The sequence below is a fragment of the Lathamus discolor genome, chromosome 8, assembly GCF_037157495.1.
Source record: "Lathamus discolor isolate bLatDis1 chromosome 8, bLatDis1.hap1, whole genome shotgun sequence".
In the NCBI taxonomy this organism is placed as follows: Eukaryota; Metazoa; Chordata; class Aves; order Psittaciformes; family Psittacidae; genus Lathamus; species Lathamus discolor.
Genome location: NC_088891.1, coordinates 3,248,532 through 3,274,376, shown reverse-complemented (window position 1 = coordinate 3,274,376; position 25,845 = coordinate 3,248,532). Strand labels below are relative to the sequence as shown.

Genomic DNA, 25,845 nt, shown 5'->3' with positions numbered 1-25,845 from the left:
CTGGACATTTGCAACCAGCTCATCCCAAATACACATCAGCTCTGACTCTTTGTTGTATGTGATGGTTTGGGCAAATCTGAATCACGCTTCTTCAGTGCTCAGTAAAGCCATGAACCCAGCTTGCACACCCTTGGCTTTTCTGGTCCTTCCTACCACATCCATGACATCCTCTGATGAAAGTTCAATACCGCCCTTCCTTTTTGACACCACCTTCCTCTGCAGTCTCAGCAATGCAGTGTAATCCCTTAGGGGTGAACTCTGGCCCACAGTGAGGATGGGCATCACCTTGCCCACAGGGATGGGCAGGGACCTCAATGCACGGCGCTCAAAAGCCAGCAGCCAGTTTGCAGTGCCATGCTCCGAGATGAGCAACACAACCGAAGACAAACAAGCTCCTGCTCCTGGCCAGAAACATCTGCCAGGGATCAAACATGACTTGATGCGGCAGGTTTGCTGTCCTGCTCCTCCCAGGCACAGCAGGCAGGAAAACACTTGGTCTTCCCTCGATGAATAAGCACACAGAGGGATCGATCAAATGCAGTGGAGTACAATGCTGCAGCTGAAGTATGCACACACTGAGCCTTTTCTGCTACTGCAACACCGCCGCTCATTTACACACCAGCAGCCTAAAACTATCTCTTTTGTACGCCCAAATTGATCCTCACTCTTAATTAGTGCTCTCAGTTGCAGCAAAATTTCATTTGTTTCTTCCAAATGTGGCCTGATCCATTGTCCCTCTCCCATGACCTGTGAAAATCAGTCATTGAGCTCAGTGACAGTGGTAAGTGCAAAACGCAGCATCAAAAGGACATAATGGGGGCCTCTTAGGGCCGACAAAAACCCACTATTAATCAAGGCATGCTCAAGAGGTGCCAACTTACTGAGGCATGTGAGTGGCCAGAGAGAGGGCCCTGCTGTGGGAGGGATGCAGAGGGATGTGGGGGAACAGGAGAACCCCCCACCACCCCCAGGACTGCAGCCTGCCCCAGACAAGCAGGGGTACATGGGGGGAATAGCCTGCTGTGCCCTGGGCAGATGGTCTCTGCTCTGTGAGACCCGAGGATTTGCCCACCTGCTTTCCAAAAGAGCTTATGGAGCTGTGCTTTTCCAGGCAGCTCCTTAGTTTAGAGAGTGGGGATGGAGCTCGTCTTGCGAAACCCAATGTATTGCTTTAGCTGGAGCCTACTAGTGTCAGGAGGCTACATGGGACACCACACCAGAGCAGCAGCATCTCCTTCTGCATCTCCAGATGAGAAGAGCCTGTGGGTTCTCGGAGCCATACGCACAACATTGTCCATCCAGCAGCACCCTGCACTGTCCCCCTTGTGCGATCCCAGGATGAAGCTAAGGGGAAATACACAGACAGCACAGACAGACCAGAGTGGTGCAGAAGCTGCAGCAAAATCACCCGGGGAATATCCCAGGGGTCAAGGCCTCAGATGGACAAACCTGCACAGGTACAAAGCCAGAGCAGCCGTGCAGCCCGTCAGACAGCAGCAGGGCAGCTGGAAGGGTAAGGGACCAATTTTAGCTGGTCAGGAATGAGAGAGGTCATGGCTGGTCAGAGCAGAGAGAGTTTTAACATCAGGAAACCAAAGCAAAGAGGCAAATCTCTGCAAAATTCACATAGCGAAGCAGTGCGTTCAAACCCTCTCCTGCAAATCCATGTCATTAAACAGAGTAACTTGGACTCGGCGAATCCAAATGACTCTCACTTTCAAGGTCCTGCATTCAGAAGTCCACAATGGAGAACAATGAGGTAGAGAAAAAGGCGAGGATCTTGACGCGGCATTCAGAGGCCATCTGGCCCGGTCAGCACCGCCAGCGCTGGGAACGGGCAGCGGCCTGGGTTGAGATTTAATCTGAGCCACTTATTGAGTGACCTCAGGCGAATCGTTTGACCTCCTTTTGCCTCAGTCAACCCAACTGTAAAATTGGGTTTAAAGCAAGAACCTCGCTGAAAACCATATGCTGTGCCTGGGAGAAGTGGGAGCAGACTCCCTTCCCAGCAACAGGGCTGTGGTGGTGGACAGAGCCGAAACTGGAGCGGAAGAGGTGGTCCATGATGCTGGGATCCAGCATCCCTCAGTGTCATGGAGCTCCTACCAATGGCTTTCCCAAGTCTCCTCCTGGAGCATCGGGCAAGCAGCTTTGGGGGACTCACCCAGGAGAGGGGATTTGTGAGGCTGGCCTTGCTCATACTGCACCCAAAGGGTCCCCAAACCCAGTCTCATAGTGGGCAGGTTGCTGTGGGCAGGGATCAGCACAAGACACAGCCCTGATGAAATCAGGTGTTTTTCTCTACAGCTTCTGTACCCTTTCATGTATTTACGTCTTTTGCTGTGTCCAGTAACTGTGGGTTACAGCTATGGCCAGCTTCAAGGCAAACGCAGCGATGCTTTCCTTTAACTCACCAGTTACTCACTAGATCAAAAGCATTGATTGCTCTGGTCAAATGCCCTCGAAAATCAATTCCTGCTCACAGCCCTGCCAATGAATGGCAGCAGAAAACAGCCCCTCTCTCACCTGGGCACCAGCCTTTCCCAGCACTACACACCCTCACGTCTTGGCAGGCTTGCAGGGAAGCAGATGAAACACCACACAGAGCTAATGTGGGTCCCCCATAAACATGAAATAGCAACTTGTCCCCCCTCAGGGTGCTCAGAGGGGTGCACAAATGACAGCAGTGACAGTGAACCCACCCCAGGTTCATAGGGGGGAAACTGAGGCACAAGTGGTGCATGGATGTTACCAGCCATACCATGTGGGACCTTTGTAGGGCAGAATGAGAGTGAAAGTCATATATAAGCATGCCACCGTCATCAGCCAGCTGGAAAAACAACTGCATAATTACAAATCCTTAAGCTGAGACAAGCCTAAGTAGATAAAGAGCTGCTCTAGGTGACAGCACCAAAGAGGTCCAGGGGTAAAGACTGCAAGCAGAAGATTTAGGTAGCAGAGACCTGTCCTCCTGAATAAAATAAGAGAGGAGGGTGGTCCCATGCTTCAAGAGGCTGGAGCAAAGCAGCAGGCAGAGGGACAGCAGCGTAAAGGACTGTGATGCTAGGCACTGTTGTTGTGCCCCTAGGGCTGCTGGTGTGGGTACCAGCAGAGCATCACCCTGCGTTACGGGAGCAAGCAGCGAACTTGGGAGCAGCCTCACGCTGCAGGTGTGGGCTGCAGAGATGTCAGAACTTCCTCAGCTGTGCTCCAAGAGTTAATTGAGACAAATAACTCAACAGTGCTCCCATTAATGAAATTCTTCTGATATATTTCCCCTGAGCTTCTCTATAAATGACTAAGTGACATTACTGCCTGGAGTGCAAACCCCCTATATGAGAGAGAACACTGCCAGCACTCAGGTTGGCGCATCCGCGTTAGGAGCCTCGCTAAGAAGTGCAAGATGATATTTAAATAACTATTACACTGCTATGAAATGAGCAGCCGAAAGAAATATGGTCTTGAAACGTGCTCAAGTCTCAGGATGAATCCTGGCTGTTACACGCAGACACTGGAATGCAGTGGGTGGTAAGTGACAAACTCTCTTAATCCTGCAAATCTACTGAAATTGCCAGGCAAATCTCTCCCATCTCCCCCTGATGACCCCTGTATTTGTACATTTGTTTTGCAGCACACACAGAGCCAAACACTGCAATAGTGCAGATGTGAGAGGCAGCACCACACGAGCCAGCATGTCCTAGAGGTGCCAAAAGAGCTGACGGAGGGAAATAACCCCCTCACTCACCTTATGCATCCTCTCACAGGAACCTCTCACAGTCTTTTTGCTTGGCTTCATGCCTTTTTCTTCCCTTCACAGGTATTTTTCCCCTCTGAAACCTGCTGCTCTGGGCTTCCCAAGAACCATAAGCATTCAAAGCACACACAGTAACCATCACCGGCATCGGGGCTGAGCCCTTCTACTCAGCATTTGAGAAGAAAGGGCATCAAAGGCAAGCAGAGCCACAAGTGGAAAGAAAGAACACTCATTTGTGGATGGAGGAAAGTTGACATGCAACACCAGGGGTTGAACTGCAATAAAATACAAGTGACAGCCAGAAGTTGCTGGGAGTAACAGGACCAAGTCTCCCGAGCTGCAAACCAACACCAGTGCACTTGCTTTAAAAGCATACCTTTACCTCAGCATGCATTTCACACAGCTAAAAACATGTCATCGCAAAAAGAGCCCCCTTCCAGCAGCAGATACTGTACATGCACAAGCAAACCCAACGGCAAAAGCCACGTGTTTAAGGGTCTGCCTTGATGTTTTGAGCTGAGACTCGCAATCTGCATCCAAACAGTGGCACTGCCCAGGAAATACCTTGGTGACAACTTTGGTGCCACCTTATTTAAACCTTAATTTAAAATGCTAACTTCATAATGAGTGGAACAAAACTGTGTAAAAACATTTCCCACTCTAATCCTGGTTTGATCCCCCCAGTATGGCCTTCTTTTGTAATTACATCCCTTTGTGATCTCACTCAAATGCCTTGTATTGTGACCCATAAAATAATCAGCCCCCTTTGTCTCTCCCTAATCCTTTTAGACTTCCTTCTTGTCTCTACACTCTTATAAATGCTGCCATTATTTGGGCTCAGCAGCTCTTCCCACCACCCCAGAGCCTGGAAAGGGGGCTGCAGGTTAAACCCTGAATATATTCTGTGCAGAGGAGCTGAAAGGATGGGAAGATCTTTGCTGCTTTAAAAGCCCCGCAATTCCCAACCTCCTCCCCTAGCACACAGCTTGGCAGGAAAACCAACTTGGGAGCATGCAGATGCACCAGACTTCCCCCTTTTTGTGTTCTGCAGATGGCCTTAAGGCCCTTGGCCTGGAGGTCACAGTGGTCAGTGTGTTTGGTCATGCCTGGTCCCAGGCTGGGTGAGAGGAGCTGCTGCTGCTGTCTGCAGGGATCAGTGCAGGGAAGAGTCATAACATCTGCCTTGCTCAGGTTATCAGTCCTGCCTTCCTGCTGGCAGGGTAAGTGCCATGCACCACCAGGCACAGTGGGATGCAGGAGCAGGATTTGGGGCAGGATGCAGAAGGGAAGGGGTATGGGAGCAGAGAAGGGCATGGGGATGTGTGCTGCTATGCTTGGCCACAAAACTGTTCTTCCACAGTGAGACACGATGAGGAAAGAGCCTCAAGATCTCTCCAGAGCTATTCTCAAGTCCTACAGTACTTCAAATATTGGGCAGGTCCATCTCATCCAACTTCAAGAAACCTCTTTGGCTCTGAATTGCACAATTGACTTATTTTCCCTCTTTCCTATTTTTTTTCCCCTCACAGCACCAGCTCAAACAGGGAAAATTGCTACTCTCAGGCTGGATGCGTGCGGAGCCTGATCCAATACGCAGTTTGATGGTGATTTCCAATTAGTGGTAACTGCTTGTTATTGAGTGATATAATCAATGGGTCTTACTCCACTGCCTGGGCTGTGATTTATGATGATGTGGAGCCAGCTCCATCAAATTACAGCATCGGCAAAAGAGCGCTGAAAATGCCATGAGGCAACATGATCAGAGTCAAGGAAGAGCAAGTTTAGCAAAGGGTGGTGACGGGAAGAAAGGTGGCTGTGTTTTGGGGAGCTCAGCTTCCAAAGGAGTGGACTCTAGTTGTTACTGTTGCTCAGAGAGTATCTGCATCCATCAGCTTCTGTCACGCAAAGGGAAATACAGCTCCTCAAAGAGACCCGTGAAGACACAGCCAAGCTGTGCCTCCAGAGAACACCCTGCTATAAACTGATTTTAATTAAGACAGCTTGGAGTCACGAGAAATTATGAACTGTCATTAGGAGGAAGAAGAGCTCTGTATTCAATAACCTGATCAGATTATAACAACATGTTGCATTCCACACCCTTTTGAACTAACACACCACGGTTTGACCAGACACAGGAACAACAACTCAAAAAATTCCAGCCAGCGTCAGGCAGAGGGGGGGAAATGCCTCTGCTCAACCCAGTCACGTGTAGGCTTCTTGCACACTCGTACTTGAGCAAAAGAAGGTTACACGACAAAAGCATTATCAATATCTTCAGCATCGGAGCTGCCAACCCAGCCACAAGCTCAGCTCCGCTTCCCTCCACTGAGCATCTTTGGTTACAGATGATGCCATGCAGAAATCCCCCTGAATTTTAGTGACATCCATTGAATGAGTCAACTTTGAGGAGGCAGGCTTTAAGCAGTGCCTGCTCCGCGGGGAAACTCCCTGCACCTCGAGCCCACGGGGGCCGCACGCAGAGCCGTGGCTGAGAGCAGCGTATTCTTCCAGTTCAATTTTCCTCAATGCCAAGCGTTGAAGTAAATCTGAAACATAAAAATACGCTATCCAGCCCACATTTCCTGAATGCAAATATGTACATTCCTCCGAGCCAAGATTATATTCCAAGCAATAACACAAAGCCAGGGTCTGTAACGGTGATACGAGACTAACAGCCTGCCTTTGAAGACAGCGAAAAGTGCAGCAGAGCTCTCGAGGGGCTCCGCTCTGTCAGATCTCTTTTATTCCTCAGTAGCACGGCCTTGATCAACTTTCAAGATTTTTGTTTGTGAAAGGTTTTTATTCCTCCTCTGCTTTTGTGTTCAGATGTCAGGCTCAGAGGGAAGATCAGCACAGGGATGAGGTTTTACCCACTGGCACTATTTACTCTGCTCCGCAAAGGTCTGCTTGGCGCTTGTTTTATTTCTCCTTCCAGGCAGCCAGCACCCACTTCTTCCATGCAATGGCCCCAGCATCTCTAAAACGGGGAGAATTACCCTTCTTTGACTTGCTTACCAGGACTCAGGACAAGGGAAATCACTGTTACATTTGCCCACAACACAGAACAAAAGCATCATAGAATGGTTTGGAGTGGAAGGGACCTTAAAGCTCATCCAGTTCCAACCCCCCTGCCACGGGCAGGGACCCCTTCCACTGGAGCAGCTTGCTCCAAGCCCCTGTGTCCAACCTGGCCTTGAGCACTGCCAGGGATGGGGCAGCCCCTCTCATAGTGAAGAATTTTTTCTAACATCTAATCTAAATCTCCCCTCTGTTAGCTTAAAGCCAACAAAACATCCCATTTCATTCCCGTTATCCACAGGCACCTGTGGCATCAAGGCCAGGTGCCTGCTGTTTTGTGCTGGCTTCACCCAGACCTCTTCTCAGGGCTGGCAAGAAACCAAGCCTGCAGCCAGAATAGAGTCCAGAGCATTTTCAACACAATCTTTTTCATTTTGATTCATGCGAACCGATGGCTACAAAAGGAAATGCTATTCAGGGACACACAGCACATCACATACATATTGATGCAGGAGCAAGATAACAGTGTTTATTGACAATCCACTATCCCAAAGGTAATTCCTCCAGCTCTCACGTCTCCTGTTTACAGGCCTGAGAAGTTTGCCACTGTGCTCGTGCACCAGCCAGCTCCCAGCTCATAAATGCCAGAGGCGTTCACCGCAAGTGCTCCAAGGTTCAGCACCACAAGACTGACAAGTTTGAGATCCAGCTGCTAATCTGGCATGGACCCAAAGCCCTTGGCTCCTGGACAATGTCACTTCTTACAGTGCTGAAAAGCTACGTTTGCAGATGGCCACTTCATGCACTCGGGGATTGTTATACACAAGGGCTGGAGTGTTCCCTTGGTGTGCTGCCAGCAGGCCCCGGCACCGCGGGGAGCGGGCAGCAGCGCTCCCAAAGGCCCCCCCAGTTTGGGAAGTGCAGCAGCCAGGGGACCTCAGCCCCAGACTTTGTCATAGACTTTTCCACAGTGTGTTTTGCAAATGCAACAGAAGCTGCAGTAAGTGGCTTGCACAGAAAGAAGAATGGTACCCATCTCGCAGACAAGATGGAGAACCCTTCAGTAGAACTCATTCAACAAACCAGCATTCAGGCAGGTCCTGGGGCTGCACCAGACACCTGTCCTCACACCCTGATATGAATTACACCCAGCAGAGACTTGCCTGAATGCAAAAGGGATTAGTGGCTGCATCCCCGGAGCCCACAGAGAGCCTGTGGGCAAAGCTGGCCACCAACACAACAGGGACAGAAACCTCCAACAGTCTCAGCTCTGCCATCAGTCCTGGGACAAATACAAACCAGCAACCAGAGCTGGACAGGGGAATCCTACAGGAGACCCAACAGGACCACCACTGACCACAGCGATGCAATGGGCTAGGCTGGGTACCGCACAGGGCTGAAGCCACAGCCGGCCCTGTAATTCTTCCTCCCCCACCTTTAAATTTCATTCCCTTGCTGACATTTTCATCTCTCTCCTCCTCCGGGCTTCCCCACCAGACAATCTGTCTGCGTTGTTAGCCTTGCCCTCAAAGGCACTGCCACACCGGGTAGTAAATAAGACCTTGCTGCCTCCACACTGCCTGCCTTAAATAACAAAGTGAAAGAAACCATGACCTTCAGAAGGTCTTTGCCTATGGTTTGGAAAGCATTGCCTGCCACACAGAGCCCAGCCATGCTGCACAGCAAAGGGGCTTCCAAATCCACTGCAGGAGAGCCACGAACCACAGACCACTTCACCACATCACTCTAACGTCACACACCACCCTCCAAGACAGGGAATTTACTGCTAAAAGGCGGCTTCTAGTTTCTCCTAAAGAAGGCTGATTAGCTCTGCTTTCACACCTGAACAGATGCCAGTCAGAGCCCCACACCAGCTCCAGGTTTCTCTTTAATCCTGCCCCTCGAACACCCAGCATCCACCACACTGCCCTCCTGCTTCCCAAACCCCTTGGAGCATTGTCCCATGAGGTGCAGGTGGGACGATGCCCGTACTTACTCGCTGCTTGAATCTTGGCCTTCCTGCTCACCAGCAGCCCGTAGTGGTTTTGTGCCATGCAGTCGTACTCGCCTTCATCCGAGGACCCATCTCCCCGGAGCCTCTGGAAGCGGGAGACGTAGAGCGACCCATTGGACAACATGAAGGCATTCTCATTGTCCACGATCAGCGCGCCGTTCTTCCGCCACGTGATGGTGATGGGCTGGATGCCCTCCACCTGGCAGTAGAGGATCAAGGGTTGCTCCTGCACAGCTATGTCATCGCTTGGCTCCACAACAAACGCCAGCTCGGAGGAATGGCCAAGATCTAAAACGAAAAGAGAAGGACAGAGTCAGCAGCGTGTCCACAAGGAGCAGAAAGAGCCAAGTGCTACCGCAGCAAATGGGAGATGATGAAAACATGTCATCGTAGGGCTAAAAGGTGCGAGTGTTTCAGAGGAACACAAACCTCTGGAGCACGCTTTGCCTCCCAAGGCTTTGCTCTCAAAATCTCAGGATGCGATTTCCAAAGGCACAACCATAGGCACAGACTGCCTTTGAGGAAGTGGATGGGCATGCACACCCCTCTGTAAGCTTGTCAAACCCCAGATCCACTTCCTCAGCATACCCCCCTGCACACTGCCACTTCACCTCCCTTTGCAGGGGTGCAGCAACAGGCAAGCCAAACTTGCACAAGCACGGGGCATGAGCCATTGCCACCCCAGGAGCAGAAGATGACACCAGCTCAAGAAACCCACCCCTCTCCCCACGTAACCAGGCAGAGAAGGGGCCATGCCATGCCCCAGACCTGTTCACAGCACAGCCGGCGGGGGAAAGAGGAGGATCAGCAGCTCCTGATTCAGAGCATATTGCCACCGGCATCTCTTCGAGGCTTCTCCCACTTGGCAGAGCAGGAGGCTGTTGCCTCTCTCACATAACAATGTGCCCTTCTGTCACTTTGGTCTCTCTCAGGCTGTAACAGGCAAAGGATGGTGCTATTCAGTCCTTAATGAAGAGCAAGTTAAGCACCCAAATACAAATGCATAATGTTCTGGCTCAGCAACACAAAAGGTTTCTTGCAAAGCAATTACACTAAACGATGTCCATGAGAGAGAAGTTATTGCAGAATTTGAACCAACAATAGGCAAACAGTTTCTTCCCATTATACAGATACATCCTAATTTACTTCTTTTGCCAACAGAATGTTTAAGCACTGTGTCTTTGGCAGGTTATGCCTCACTTGGTCCTGCATACCTTTTTAGGGTATAATTTGCCATGCAGTCATGAGTAGATGCTACAGATGATGACAGAAATAGAGCTATTGTGTAAAGATTAGCCCAAAATACACATTGACATGAAAGACAAAGAGCTACCAGGAAACAGGAGTCATATAAACAGCTGAAGGGTGGAAATGCACGGATGGAAGAGGATATCTATTTTTTGTAAGAGCAGCAATAGAGACAGAATTCCAGCAGAGTTAGAAAACCACAATGTCATCCAAATACGTGGAGAGCCTTTCTAACAGTTTGCTCGTGCAACAGCCCCTCAATGGGTGGAGGTTTCCAGCTGCTCGAACTTGTGATACAGCTTCTCCCCTCGTTCATGGGCTCAGGGGGACCGACTCCACCACAGCTGCTCCCAGAACTGGGATGCACATGGGTGACTTCCCTTGGCCAACACCCGCCACAGCACAGCCTTTGTAATGCCTGTCCCAAACACAGACTCCACCAAGGACGGGATCGCACCTCCAGCGTGGAGGGCAGATCAGCAATGCATGGTAAAAATGGAAGGGATGAGAAGAGGCAGTTACCCTAAAGAAAAAGCAGAGAAAGAAAGTCTGTCTTTTCTGCTCTGCAAACCCAGGGAGATTTTCTTTCTTCCTGTAAATCCCCATTGCTTTCTACGGCAACTTAAATTGGATTACGGGGGATAAACATTGAGTGCAACCTGAGCCGAGGCAGATGGACGGAGCAGACAAAGGAGGCAGCGGTAGTGCATGGCAGGTCAAAGGTACTGCGTCAAGGTATGCGTGTGTGCAGGGAATGACAAACTCTACTTAGTGACAGACACCTAAAACACACACTTTATTAACCCATTAAGTCTTAAAATGTCAGGCTAGCTCCAGCCATCTTAGTGATCTATCGCTCACTGTGACTTCTTTTTTATGAGATAGCCCTGGGGTCCTCCCAGCAAGTCAGGCTGCAGCCAGCACCAACCCATCAATTACCTTTTTCTGGTGAAAATAGAGGAATTAGACGAATGCTCTGCATTTTTCTGCAAAGTGGCCAGAGTCTCAACAGCATCTACCACACTGGGGCCCTGCATGGGCACTCCTGGGAGTTAGGTAGGATCAGGACACTCCTGTCCTGACACTGAACCAAAGGGGGACTTCTGACTCCAGAAAGACTGAACAAGATTTCAGGATTAAGCCTAACAGGCAATCAGAAAAAATGCCTAATGAAATAAATGCCCCATCATCCCACAGCTCCCCTGTCCTCTTAGATAAAACAGCTTATTATTATATGTATAATAAAAGGAAGAATCAACATAATTACATGCCCTTCCCACAATAGCTGTCATTATAATAACCATCATTAAGGCCTGTGATTGGAGATAATCATGTTTACCTCCATAAACATTCAGTCTGCATCCTCACTCCAGGCTGCTCGTGCAGCACAAGGGAAGACTCTCATCATGAGGGATGGTGCCCTCAGACACACACCAGGGTGAGGACGGGCACTGGCCGGTCCTGGGGTCTCTTCGAGGTGTGATACTGTGCAATGGACACTGCGCAACTCGTTTGTAACCTGCAGACACCTTGCAGCGTACAGAAGCACCCAAATTCCTCCTCAATGGATGCTTTTCTCATCTTCTGACCTTGAAGACACCCAGTCGCCTTTAGGGCTTCAGGGCCAGGTGACCAACTAACACCGGATGCATAGGGAGAAGCAAGCCCACCCCATCTGGGGATCTGGGAAAAGCCAAGTTCTATTGTTCACCCAGACACGGGCTTTCCATGCAAACTCAGGGACACTGGGATTTGGGTTTCCAAGACTGGCAGAGCTCTATCTCCTCAGGATGCTCAGGATGAGACACAAAGGGACACTCCCTGAGAAACCTCCATGGTGGGACAAGAAGCTGGTGTTTGCTGCAGAGCTCAGCGCAGATGGGCCAGAGGGAGAACACACAGAGCAAGGAGGTAAGAGCAGAAGAGAAGGACCCAACTCCATTAGCATCAGTAACTGATGGTGGTTACCAATGAGGCACAGAAACGATGCTACAAAGTTGGAAGTAAACGACACTGAAGGCACATGGAAACGGTAAAAGGGCAACTCATTGAGACAGACAGAGAGGAAATTGCCGAGGCTGTGCACATGGACATGGAGAGTCCGCAAGCCCCATCCCTCTCCAACTGCTGGCTGCGTATCCAAACCCAGCTCATCCCACACAACATCCCAGGTACCTCCTGCCGTGGAGGTCATTCCCCGCCCCTCTCTGCTCAAGGCAGGAACTGTAAAACTCTGCTCAGAGCAGCCTGAGTCTGCAGTTAGACGAAGGGGTTATGAGGCAGCTCAACCGGTTGCTTGGCTCAGGCTGTGCTGGGAACATGCAAGGGGAAAATTGCTTTGCTGTCTGCAGAAGCATGGAGGGAGGAAGCGTTATTAGCTTTGACATAAAGGCCATAAGGAAAATTATTGGAACCCTCATTCTACAGGTCTCCTTTCGCGAAACATTTACCATGTCCCTGAGCAATACAATATGTGACGATATGTGCAAATATTTAACAAAAACTACTTCCCCTATTGATCAAGCAGCCAGCCATACTCACAGAAACCAATTAGCACTTGTGCTTTTGAACCAGGAGATTTATTTAGTGCTGAGAGAAAGAACTTCGAATTAATGGGAAGCTTAAAGGACACTTTGAAGTACATTTAAAGGAAAATAAGTTTAATTATTTTTTACTTGACACTGTGATTCATGTTCAAAGCTTCAAAGGGACTTGCTTATACCCTGGCATTGTCCTTCCTCCGTTTGGGAAACGCGATTTTGGCTTTCTCTCCTGTGCTTCTCAATAAGACAGCAGCTAATCTCCAAGCTCTAATTAGCGGTGACATCCATTGCAAAGGACCTCAGTCACACCATGGCTCATCCTCCTGGACCCCGTCCAGACCCACAGCCAGCAGGGCCATCCCTGCCCCAGGAGCACACAGTCCCGACAGACGAAGCCCGTGTTATTACTCCTGTTGTAGACAGGGAACATTAATCACAGAGCCATGAAATGACCTGCCAAGGACCTGGCCTCAGCTCATGGCAAGGCAAGCTATTGAACAGTCGGGTCCACCCTGCTCTTCCTGGTGCCCCATCATTGGGAGCACTGACAGGGAGACCGAGGCATCCCCAGCTCTTCTCTCATCTGACCAACAGCACAACATCCACCTGCAAACTGCCTCTTGTGAGCCCAAATCCACTCTTTCCTGATCTACTGTGTTTCATCCCAGCGCAACAGAGCATAAATCAGCACTGATCCACCACTGAGCCTCACCACCACCAAGCACAGCCTGCTTCAAGAAAGGCAAAAGAAGATGCCCTTGAGTCCCATGAGCCAGGACCAGAAGTTTTTATAGTGGGCTGCAGCTGAGTATTAGGACCAAATACCTGGGTGAGCTTGGGACAGCCCTACAAAACACGGCTTTAATCGTTCTGCCAATGGAAGGATATAGAAGGAAGAGGTATCTGGATCCAAAAGATGTTCACCAGCAGATTATAACAAGGTTCACGACGATGAAACTGGCAGCCTAAAAATCCAGCTGATGCCCCCTTAAAGGTCCTTGAGGCTGACCCAGAGCCTAAGGAAAAAAGCACTGCACTGCAGTAAAGTCCAAATTGGGTCTTTAGGGCATCCAGAAAAATTTACATTTAAAGAAGAGAATAGACTGTAACAGGCCCCACATCTTGCTGGCAGTAAAGTTTACTGGCTCAGAATGTTTTATTCCCTTCCCTTTTGCACGGGAGGTTATATAAAGTGATTTTTCCATCAGGGCACATAAACCACATCCACTCGTTAAGCGATTCCAGGAGGTCTCTCTCGAGGATAACGTGACCTCTCAGCCACCTGATGCAGAGCTCAGTCACACCCAGCTTCGCTGCCCTCAGTGGGGAAGCAGATTTTAGCAGAGGAAGGCAAACAGAGCCCAAAGAGCCAGAGAAGTTGCCCCAAATAATTCTCAGATGTTCAAGACCAGAGTGGGCAAATCCCAGGAGGTCGCTTGCTGAACACCGCAAGGGAGCTGGAAGCATTCACAGCACAAAAGACCCTTTCCAGAACAAGCTCTGAGCCCTCCTGTGCTTCCCCCATCTCCAAAGAAGGCAGGGCACAGCTGAAAGAAGTTGGTATAGCCGAAAAGGGCAAAGACCTTTCCCGAGTTAACTGCCCAGAGCAGCTCCATCCACACGAGGCTCGCACAGAGCAGGCTGCAAGCTGAGCACAGGATGCGCTGTTATTTGCATTCCCCACGTGTTTCGCAGCCCTGACCAGATCACAGGCTCACCACAGAGGGCATCAGCGATACAACACCGAGCAGGAAACAACCGCACATGAGAGGACAGCAAAGGCACTGGCCAAGATAAGAAATGCTGTGCTCAGAGCCACGGTCCCTCCAGGCTTCATCCCCCAAGGCTGCTCTAATGCAGCACAGAGGAATAGTCGGGTTCAGCCCCCAAGCCTGCAAGGAAGCATCAAGGAGGTGTCTGTCCTCATGGCTGGTCACTTGCACACTCAGCATGGGACAGACCTGCCACGTGGTGGGTGACGGTGCCTGTGGGTCAGAGACACAAGGGCTGGCAGAAGAGGTGCTGAGAGGGAGTGCATCACGGTGTCAAAAGCCACCAGCCAGCACAGCCGTCACCCAGCCCTTGCATTCAGCTTGAGTACTGGCAGGCAGGACTGGGTGGTGTGCAAGGAAAGGAAAGGCAAAGTCCTTCTGGAAGATGAGAAGTTTCTGTGTGTGTTAAAACCTCTGAAACTCTTTATCCAGGGAGTTCAAAGGAAACACAGCGCTCTCTCCTCCCTGCCATCCCCTGCCTTATCACCTCCCACCCTGAAATTCAGGCAGGAGGAAAGCATCACCTCGCTCCTCTCAAGGAGCTGAGCACCGCACTGATCCCTGCTCATTCCAGATCCAGAGCTGTCCTAATGAAACACAAGCTCTTCTCCCCCTTTTCCCGTACTCTCAGGTTTCAGCAGCAAAGATCCTTTTGCAACAGCACCTTCACAACTCAGCAGAACCACCCTTCACAACCCGCATCCTCCTCACTTCCCGTCAGCTTCATCAACACAATCGCAGGCACAAGAACAAAAAAAGCCAGGCAGCAAATCCTTGACTCTGCTCTGAAACTCGGGTTTTAAGTTACCAGCACGGGAGCGGGTCTGGGTTGTTAAGTGACTGGGCTCCTCTCGAGTGGAGGGTGCGATACAACACTGACATCTGATATAATAGCAAGGCCAGATCTGTCTGCTATGTGCTTTTCCCAGTGCGTGCGCCTATTTGCCTTTCTCTTCTCTTAAAGTGCAGTTATTGACGTGTTCGCCTCCTTAACCATCCCTTTTATACGCTTGCCAATGACTCCTGAACATGTGTAAACAATTATTTTTATTCTCTTGCAAAACCAAAATGTTGCATATTCGTTTGGATGCAGGGACCCGGCGAGGTTTTCATGAGCCCTGCTACATAATTTATTAGTTTCTAAACTCTGTAAAACTAAAAAGCTCCAGTAAAGTTCAAATCGGTTTGTGATTTCAAAGTAATTCTGAACAGGCTATTGCTGTTCCTGCCCAGTGTTAGCTGATTTACATGGGGTTTCTTACTCTACAGAGAAGCAGATTGCTTCGTTAGATCAAATAAAAGGACAATATCCAGGGTTGGAAGTACAGGAGTGCAAAGTATGAAATACAGGGGAAAGAGGGGATGTGGAAAAAAGCTTCTTCACTCACAGATCTGTTGCAGGCTGCAAAATGAAGCAAACGGTCTGCTTGAACTCAGTGCCTTTGCACCAGCTCCACTGCACGCTGCAGCCCCACATCAGGACCCCATCCTGCTCCAGACAGAGCCAGCACTGGATCCTAATGCTGCAGGGCAAGGTGAGCAAGCCAGGTCTGACCACCCCAGTGTGGCAGAGAAGGATGTTTCAAGGCTGTGGGATGGGGAGGTGAGCAGGGAGCAGCATCCGAAGGGTTTGTGAAGCAAAGGGTTGGCATTGCGCAGGGTCACTGCTTGGCACTTCATGTGCTACGACAAGGGACTCTCCAGAAACAAGGAAGTCAGCGAGAGAAAAGCGCAGGCAGACAGAAAAGAGGGAGCGAGGCTTTCCCATCTGCGCATGTAAAATGAGAGCAGTTTTGCAGCTCCTCACAGGGCAGCACCGCTCCTGAGCTACTCCACACTGCCCTATGCCAGCCTGATAGCATCAAGGTACACAAGACAAAACTGGGACCGAGCAGGAAGCAGAGGAGTGGGAAACCAGGAAGCAGCCTTGGATGTGAGACCCTCTGCTAGCTCCTAAGTGAGCGCGGGAGCTCGTGGTGTGCAAAAGGCCCAGGGCTGAGCAGTAATAAGAAGAGGTGGCTGGAGTGGGTGGCTGCACACTCACACCCCTGCGGGAGCTTCGCACCCAGCCCAGGTCCCAAACAGAGCACACACGTGTACGGCTGTGAAATGACACCACCCCGTTCCACAGGCCGTCTGCCGCATCCACCACATGGGAAAACCACGTCCTGAGATTCCCCTGTTGAACCCCCTGAGACAAACGAAGCCCAAACGTGGGCTTGAATTTCATATAGCGTCTCTGAGAGTTACTGGGGAAATGATACCTGATACTCTCTATGGATATGAAGAAAAAAGACAGGGAATTACACCAATTTAGGAGAAAGCAATCCTTTCGGGTTTTTTTTTTTTTTTTTTTGCTCCTAAAAAAACCAACAAAGCCACACGGAGTAGGAATTAGTGAAAGCTTATAGCTTCAATAATTTACAAGTTAAGCCTACTTAAATATAAATGACGATGTTTAATTCCAAGGCTGTTACTGAGCAGAGCCGCGGAGCCTCTGCTATCCTATGCCTGCCTTTGAATGCCGGGCTCAGCAATAACAGACAAAAGCTGTCCACCACCCAGAACAAAGAGCTCCAGGAAATTAAAAGGCAAAAAAGGAAAGAAAACACTGTCTCGCTGCTGAGCGCACTGCCCAGCACCCCCCAGCACCGCCGCCAGGCCAGCGTTTTAACAGGGGAGTCTGCAAAGCGCAGGGTGGGAGCGGAGCATCCTGTCCCGACACAGCATCCGTCCCCGCGGCGCGGCTTTCTGCCCCGCGCTGGTAGACACCGACGCGGGAGGGTTTATTAAGGGCAGCGGGGCGCAGAAACACGTTGCCTCGCTGTTAAGCGCATCTAGAGCACATAAACCCACCGAAGGGCGAGGGGAGGGAAACACTCTGGAACAGAGAAACTTCCAAAGTGCAGCCAAGAACTCTTCTAGCGGAGCCAGCAAAAACACACCCCAAAGTCAGGAGCCGCTGAGCTACTAAGTCGCGGCATAAACAAGCACACAGGGCACTACGGACAGCAGCAGGCGATAGGCTGCACGCAAACTCAACGTACTGAGGCTTTGCTTTCAAAAATGCACTTTTTGCCTTTCCTCCCCCCAAAATTAAGTACTTTTTCCACCATCCTCATCGCACTGCTGCGTACCCGGGAACCCCAACAGAGTAACCAGGACTCCAGCAGAGCAGTGAGACCTGTTTCATTACATCCACTTCACAGATAACTTCTATTTCCTCTGTGTTACACCGCCTTCTCCTCGCCGTGGCTGTTACGAACCACGTGGCGAGATTTATGATGGGGATAGCCCACAGCCTGGTTTCCTAAACACCACGGCAGCTAATCCCTGGTTAATCAAACACACGCTTTCCTCCCTCTTGCCCATGCTGAGCTGCTTGCATGGTTTTTACACAATTCCCACTTTTCCTTATCTTTCCGGCTCCTGAGGGAGGCGAGGGCAGGATGCACATGGCTATTATGCTGCAGAACAGCATCTTAGATTCGGCTCATGCTTAAGCAGCATCGCCAGTAGAAGGAAAACACTGCAGTTCAGCAGCAGGGCATGTGCAGAGTAAGTCCAAACCCCTTTGATGTTTTTGTAGTTCGGGCCCGGTCCGGTGGGTGGTGTTACCCGTTCCCGCGGCGTGAACCGAGGCAGGCATTACAGGAGAGCCCACCACTTGTAGGGTTAAAGCAGCTCTCCATCACCCCCGCAACTTGCAGCCCCGCATCTCTTCTCCGCAAGCTACCGCCTTCACCGACAAACACACCGCGCCCGCCCGGGCGCTGTCTGCCGCTCACATCCCCGGTGATGACTTCGGGTCTGCTCTCCAAGCACGGGTACCCACCCACCCACTGCCACAGCAGCCACCCCAGCCCTCCCCAGTGCCAGCTGTGGGGGCCAGGGCCCCACGGACACCTCGGTCCCTTCCATAAAGCCACACACACACACGTGGGGTTTCGGACTGAAAACAGCTTGGGGGGAACGCTCCGGGCTCTCTGAAGGGGTTAAAGGCGCTGATGGAGGAGCCCGCAGCCCAGCGCCGTGACCCCGCAGCGCCTGCCCGGGTCGGGGGCCGAGCCCCCAGCACAGGAATGCTCGCTCACACAGCGGCCGACACGGACACCATCTCCGGAGCTGTTCGGTCCCGTTCAGCTCCGCGATGCCACGGGGCCGGGCAGCGAGCGGGAGGCTAAAGCGGGTTGGGGCCGGCTGCGGGCGAGCAACGGGGAGCGGGCTAGGAGGGGACCGGTGGCCCCGGCCACCACAGGGGTGATGAGGGGACGCCAAGTGCGGGAGGCACCGCGGACGGGACCGACCGACCGAGAGGCGAGGGCGGCGGCGGGTCCGTGCCCCCCCAGCTCCCCGAGCCCATCGCGGCTCTTACCTCCGCAGCAGCCGAGCAGCAGCAGCCCCAGCAGGCAGGCGGGCAGCGCGGAGCCCGGCGGAGCCATGGCATCCCGGGCGGGCGGGCTCGCCTCCCTGCGCCCCACGGGGAGGGAGCAGCCCGCGCAGGAGGGCGGCGAGGCGAGAACCACCCCCGGCTGCGGGGGGGGGGGGGGGTGGGGGGGTGGAGAAAAACAGGGGGAAAAAGGCGAAAAACGGGCAAAAAGTGGATTCCGGCGCTGCTCCCCTCCGCGCGAGCACGCCGCCGCGCCGGGCGGGCGGGGGGGGCGGCGCTGAGGGAGCGGGGCCGCCGCCGGCGGGCGGGGGCGGGCGGGCAGCGCCTTGCGCCATCTTGCGCATCCGCCAGGGCGCCGCGACCGCTCCGGCCGCGCTGAGGGGAGGCAGCGGCCCCCGTGAGGGGCCGGGCAGCGCCCGCCCGGGGCCTCACCTCAGCGGGTCCCCGCACCAGAGCCCGCTCGCCCGTGCCGCTGCACGGGGCTCCCCGCACAGGACTCCTGGCACCGGTGCCCTCACGGGAGCCCCTCACACGTCTCCCCTCCTTGGGGCAGCCTCGGGGCTCTCCCCGCACTGGTTCCCCTTCACGGGGCTCCCCTCACCGAGCTCTGTCACCAGAGCCCCCTCATGGGTCTCACTTCACCGGGGCCCACCGACGGAGCCCCCTCACTGGCTCCTCTTCACGCGGCTCCCCTCACGGGGCTCCCCTCACAGTTCCGCTTTACAGGGCTCCTCTCACCGGAGCCCCCTCAGCTGTCCCCGCTCTCCCGTTCCACATCAGCAGGCTCCCGTTACAGGGCTCCCCTCCCCGGTGCCTGCAATGCCCAGTCCTGGCTGGCCCCGCCATGCCCGGGGGATGGCAGCCAGCGCCAGGGCTTCCTCCCTGCCCCTGCGGTAGAAGTCTCCATGCTTTCCTCCTGAAGGCCCCTCTCCTGCCCGTCGCTGCTGAAGGCGATCCAGGCTCGGCAGCGGCATCGGGGCCTGCTGCAGCGGGCTCGGGGAGCTGCCTTTTACCTGCCATTAGCGATGGGACCCAAAAGCCTGGCATTAGAACAAGGGACAGCGCTGACGAGGCAGCATGACACCCATCTGCCTCCTCCAAACGTTTCCACTCCGGGGCTTTGCGCTAACAACAAGTCCATCGCTGCGGCGGTTGGCAGTGCCCGGGGTGCCCGCAGTCCCGGGAGCAGTGCTCGTGAGGGGATCCACGCGCTCGCCTTGTCCCACCTCAGTGCTCCCCATTGTAAACACTGCCATGAGGTGACTGACCGGCTCAGACACACCGGTGTTGGACCAACCACCCCTGACAAAGCCCCAGGAGGGGATGAGGCTGCTCCTTGACTCCCTCCACAGCCCTCAGGGTGATTTGTCCGCCTTCCTGGCATGACCTGAGGGTAACGCACCCTACGCGGTGCTCAGCCCCAGCGCCCTCACGATGCTTTGGTGCCTTCCAGCTCATCCTGCCCCATCCCTCAGCTCATGCTCTCCACAAACACAGCCCCTGTCACCACCACCAGCAGAAGCCATCACTGCAAGGGCAGCTCTTGTGCTGTTTGCTTAGCCACAAAAACCAACTAAAAAGGAATAAAAGTGGATCCTGACTCATTTCTTTTTTCAGGGTAAAACTCAGGCGACCGGCTGCTAAACCCTGGTGCCCTGCAAAGAAACCCGGTGCAAAACCCTTTGTGAAGACAAGCAGCACATCGCTCCTCGGATGACGGTGCTCCCTGAGCAGGCCGGGGTCAGCTGACAAGGGAAGAAAACCTCACTACATCTGCTCCACATTAAAGCTCCCCTCATTTAGTACTGAGCCAAACGAGGTTGCTTTCAGCTGGGGAAGGATTTGCCCTGGCTCCATCAGCCTCTTGGTACCATCTGAATCCCTGCGCTGTCCCTGACCTTTCGGCACCAGCCCTGCTCCTGTTCCCCAGCCGGCTCCTTGGCTCCCACCAGCCTTTCTGGAATGCTCACAGCCATTCCGGGCTTGTGGCAGCCCCCGGCACACCGCCGGCGCTGGGGATGGCCTGTGGGAATCAGTAATTCCAAGGGAAATGCAGCAGCGTGTGTTTTACAGGGCTGGCTTCCCCCGGCAGCTATGGGTTTTGGGTGCTTCTGCTCCCGTGCGCAGCGGCAGGACCCAGGGGCTGGCAGAGGTAGCTGCGTGTTTAGGGCATCGCCAAGTTCAGCGCCACATCTTGCAGATGGCACTGGTTTCATTGCTGGTGTTGCACTCGCATCACAAGCGCAGGCGGGCCTGCCAAACAATGGACTCTGGAAAAGCCAGAGGTTTTCAAAGACAAAGGCAGGTTTGGGGCTCTCAGAGCATCCCAATCCAGGGCACTCATGTCTCCTCCTCTGCAACCATGAGGGCTAAACAACAGTGCTTTGCTCTGGAGGCAGGGATTTGCTCATCACACTGCAAGCAGAAATAGCCTTTTGAAAAGCAGCAGGGTTACAGGGGTGACAGTGCCCAGCCCAAGCTGAGGCTCCAAACCTCTTCACTGCAGTGTGGGGTCCATCGCTCCATCCTCCCTCCCGCAGATGGGCACAGGATCTGTCCATCCATCCGGCCTCCCTCCCGAAAAGGTTACCCCCCCACGGGAGCTGCCCTGATGGTGTTTGTCAGCCCTCACTCCTTCACAGCAGATTTCCATCAGCTTCCAACACTGCTCCTGATTCACACCAATTAACGGCAAACTGAGGTCCCCAAGACACCATTAGTAGTTTCAGCGGATGAAGTGGGAGATTAACTTGTCTGAATTCACTCCATTTATTATTCAATGTGTAATTGTGGTTTCCCTGTCTGCTAACAGCCTGGGAGCTTTTCACTTATGTATACACGCCGGGTTGTAGCATCTGTTTGTGGTCAGCGAGCAACAAGGAGGGGGAACCAAAATCATGGCACCCACTGAGCCGACAGCCAGCCCAGCAGTGGTGGGACAGCCCCGGGATGTGCTCCTGGAAGCTGCTTTCACTGACAGAAACCCTTTTCCGTCCACTTTTGGCTGTCTAAGGACACAGGAGTCACAGTGGCAGGAGCCAATGCTTGTCACCACAGCGAGGGGATGGCTCCTGGCATTTGGCTGCCTGGCTGAGGAGCTGAGTGCTCTCTGTTGACTGGAAGCAGTTGTGCCACTGATCCAGTGGTTTTACCACTGGTGGAAATGAGTGTGGAGAGCCAGCACCAGTGACGAGACCCACACAGCTGTACCTGCCACACAAGTCACAGAGGTCTGTGCTGATGTTCCTGCTGCTCCAGTGCTTTGCTGGAGGGGTGGAGGTTGGAGGAGTCCCCTCAAGATGCAGTTTCCACCACTGGTGTCTGCTGAGCATCTGCAGAGCATCCCTGGCTGCCTCACATAGCACATCACTGCAAACCTTGTCGCTTCCCCGAGGGCTGAGCTGGTTGACACACCACACTGGGCTCTCGTGACCTACTGAATAACCTGAGACCACTCTAGGAATATTGCCCGGCTGCACCATCACAGAGAGTACCAGGGTGATAAAGGCTGGGAAGAGAGAAACACAAACACCTTGCTGTTACCTTCATTTCTCCATGGTCCCAGCTCTCCTGTAACTGCTGTGTCCATCCATCCATGCCTCTGTTCACCTGTGCCATCCCACCTTGTCCCCCTTTATCAGCCTCCCACCAGCATCCCACAGTGCAGAGCTGGAAGGTTTGGAGCCACCCATCACCACCCAAAGGTCCTTCCTTGTTCCTTTGTGGGGTTACCTGTCATTAGGAGAAAGACTCATCACAGTCAGGCAGCCTGACAGAGCTTCCTTTATCCACTACCACAGCACACTATGTCTACTGCAGATTTATTACCTCTGTAATGCAGATAAAATGAGATTTTATGGCTCTGTAGTCCTGGCAGCATAAAATAATAATGGGAACTATCTACTGAAGTAGGGAATGCATCCTAGAAAGAAAGGGAGATGCATGGGAGGTTAATAGTGTGTTCTTGGGCACTGCCGGATACCCTTTTGCCAACCTCACTGGGCACAACTTCTAAGCCCAGCACGCCACCCAAGAGAAGTCTCATTGTTCATCTGCTGGATGCTTTTGCTGATTTCCCAGGTGACAAAATTCCCCAGCGGGATGCAGCATGAACCTGGACAAGCAGTTTCGCAGTTCCTTACAGGAATCAGTTCAAAACCGAGACACGAGCAAGCATCAAGAAATGCCTCATGAACCCAGACTGTGCCCACCTCTGAAATCCAGCACCTAACAGCACGTTTCCCAGGCTCCAGCCCCTCCAAACACGCAGCGGCAGGACCAGCCTTCCACAGCTTTCAGAGTGGGCTGTAACAGACTGAATTGTGAAACGAATCCCACTCTTTTCTTAAAGCATTTTATTAATAACCCATTAGTTAAGGAATATAAGGACAATGTCTTCTTACGCTTTAACACTAAAGAGTATTTGTGGAGTAAGAACAGTCTCTGAAGAAAGAAAGTTATAATTAAGTACAGCATGGAACCAAACACAGACACAATCTTCAAACGAGATCAAGTTCTGGTTACACATCCTTATGCACTGGGTAAAAAGTGAAATGAAATTTGATTGTAAAACACAAGCAAGGGAACACAGTAACAGAACTAGATGGCAGATTTCTGCTGGACTAAACACCTCTTTCCCAACAAAAGTATGGATTAGAAAAGACACAATGATCTCTTCGAAACGTCTATTTCTAAGGAGATCAAAACCATACATAGTGCTCTGTTAAAATGGTTGTTTTCCCACACCGCAGAGTTCATGGGCTGATCTCAGGACTGTTAGCCAGTAACATAAAACCCCCTCACATCCTAGATTAGAAGTTCTCTCATTTAAACTATTTAAACCAGAACTTTGCTGTCTGTTAAGTAAGAAATCAAATCAACCAAAAGTTGAGATTTTATCCATGTGTTTCATGTAATAAAATTGATTAAAAGAAACAGAAGGATGAGATTGTGACTCTCGCAGCAGCACGGGGAATATACAGTTGTGTAGCCAAACAGGAACATTAATACCACAAAATTATGCCAGTGAGACAAACCTGACATTTCGACTATGTCAAACAATATACACCAGCAGAAAGCTGAACAGCAATAACCCTTAGCGTTACTGAAAGGAAGGGAGAAAGGAGCCTGATGGGTAGGAACATATATTAAGCACGATGGGTAATTAAAGGTATCGACAGTTTGTGTGTCTGCGAGGAATCTTATTTCATGATAAAAAAATATATGCACTGGTTGGTTCAGCCCCACACATGCAATGTGTATTATGTCTTCCATTCACTTCCAGCTGAGACTAGAAAGGTCCTCGGATGTTCAGGACAGGAGGGACCTGGGGGGCAGTCGAGGACACCCAGGATTCTGCGTGGACATGAGCTCATCCAGAGAACAGCTTCACTGCTGCCTGTTGGTGGTGATCTCTTGGCTCTGAAGGAACTGCTTTGATTCCTGTACCGAGGTCTGGCACAGCACTCCCCGGCCACCACAGTCCTCAGGCATCCAAACGCTGCCAGTTTCACACTGGTACAATTCAGTAGGGTGTAATAAGATCAGTGTAAGTGTCAGCATGAGGAGACAAAGTACGGGTGTGATTCATAGGCAGAACTGGTTGCACTCTGCTGCATCTCCCCCAGAGCTCTCATAGCATGTAACTAACCTGGTGTTTTTGTGACTGACTCACAGCGATCCAGGAGAATGGTACCACGCTGTGCCTGCTTGTGCTGGGTTCAGTGACAGGCAGGGATAGCTTTTAGGCAGATCAGGAATGCTCACCCTATGGCTACATGATTACAGAAGTCAGTAGAGAGAAAGCAGAGGGTACGTGTACAAAGGAGCACCCCAGAAACAGTGGCACTCCTGAGACAGGGCTAAGCCTCCATCCCCACAGATGGAAAGCTCAGGGCTGGTACATGACCAGGTATAATGAAGAAAACCAGGAGAACTTCTCTGTTGGTGCCCTGGTCATACCCTGCTCCTCTCCCCAGCAGCCTGATGCTCAGCACAAGTGGTCCCTGAGCATGCTGTCATGCTTGCAGATGACTTGGTTTGGGAGGTGAAAGGAAGTCACCAGGGGTTCCTCTGGAGCGAGCTTCAAGGAAAAGCGTCCTTCTCCCTTTCTGCACACCAGCAGTGGCCATGTGGCTTGTACAGGGTCTGTTCTGTCACTGGGGAAGGACAAGGACTCTTCCATGAAACCAGCTGCGACCTGAGGTCCAGCTGCACAGCTCTCCCCACCCTTTGCAGCGAGTGCCCAATACTCCCTGCTGAAGCATTTATACCTCTGCAATTGCATCCGCTCCCATATAACTGTGAATTGCCCTTATTGCCTGCAATAACACTTCACTGCCTTATCTGTAACCCTGCTAAGTCCTAAGTTTCAAAGGCTTGTGGCAGTGAGCTCTGGAGCTTATTTACGCAATTCCTCTGCCCGGTGATGATTTCTTGCCTTTCTAGCCTCTTGCTCTGGTAGTGCACACACACTAACTCCTGCCTTGCCTGCTCACTGGCACCGATTCCCAGTCTCTGTGACACAGCTTTTAGGAGTCATGGCACTTCAGAGCATGGAATGGCACTTCTGGGATTCCTCAAGGTACCAAACTGCAGCTGAAGTAACAGAGCAAGTGCAGTGACTGGAAATACAGCCATTTGACAGAGCAGTGTGCCATGCCAGGAGGAGACACTGTAGGATAGGGAGAGATGGAAGCTCCAATATCCTTCCCAACAGGGTACATGGAGACTCGGAGGTACTCCTCTACTGACGAGCTGGAGCTAACAGTGTTTGACGGAGGAGTGCAAGGACATGGGCTGGTCCAGCTCAGCTCCAAACACAGGGCGTAACAGCTCTTCACAACAGAAGCAGGACAGGGTGCTGGTGGAGCAAGGTTCTCCTTGCTGCAAGCAGTGGTACCTCAGTCTCAGTCCAGATTTCACCACAAAACCCAAAGCCTAGAGTCTTTTACAGGATTTCAAATCAGCTCGTGGCTCCCCATGAGAATTTCAGTAAGAAAAGAGGGAGGTGGGCATCTTTTCCTTCATTTTTCAACAAACAAATGGCCAGACCTCTGAATCCTCCAGGAGGGCACAACATTTACCAAGCACCCAATGCACAGAAT

The 25,845-nt window shown here is 52.0% G+C and overlaps 1 protein-coding gene across 1 annotated transcript in view; it reads right to left on the bottom strand.

Moving 5' to 3' along the window:
* The window catches only part of IGDCC3 (immunoglobulin superfamily DCC subclass member 3), a 96,596-nt gene extending 77,695 nt beyond the window's left edge, over positions 1-18,901 (bottom strand). The window contains exons 1-2 of the mRNA XM_065688208.1: positions 18,725-18,901; positions 8,769-9,074 (exon numbers count right to left, since the gene is read on the bottom strand). Of these exons, the coding sequence (XP_065544280.1) occupies positions 8,769-9,074; positions 18,725-18,791 (373 nt within the window). The 5' untranslated portion in view covers positions 18,792-18,901. The remainder of the gene's footprint in view (positions 1-8,768; positions 9,075-18,724) is intronic.
* Positions 18,902-25,845: the final 6,944 nt, after the last annotated feature.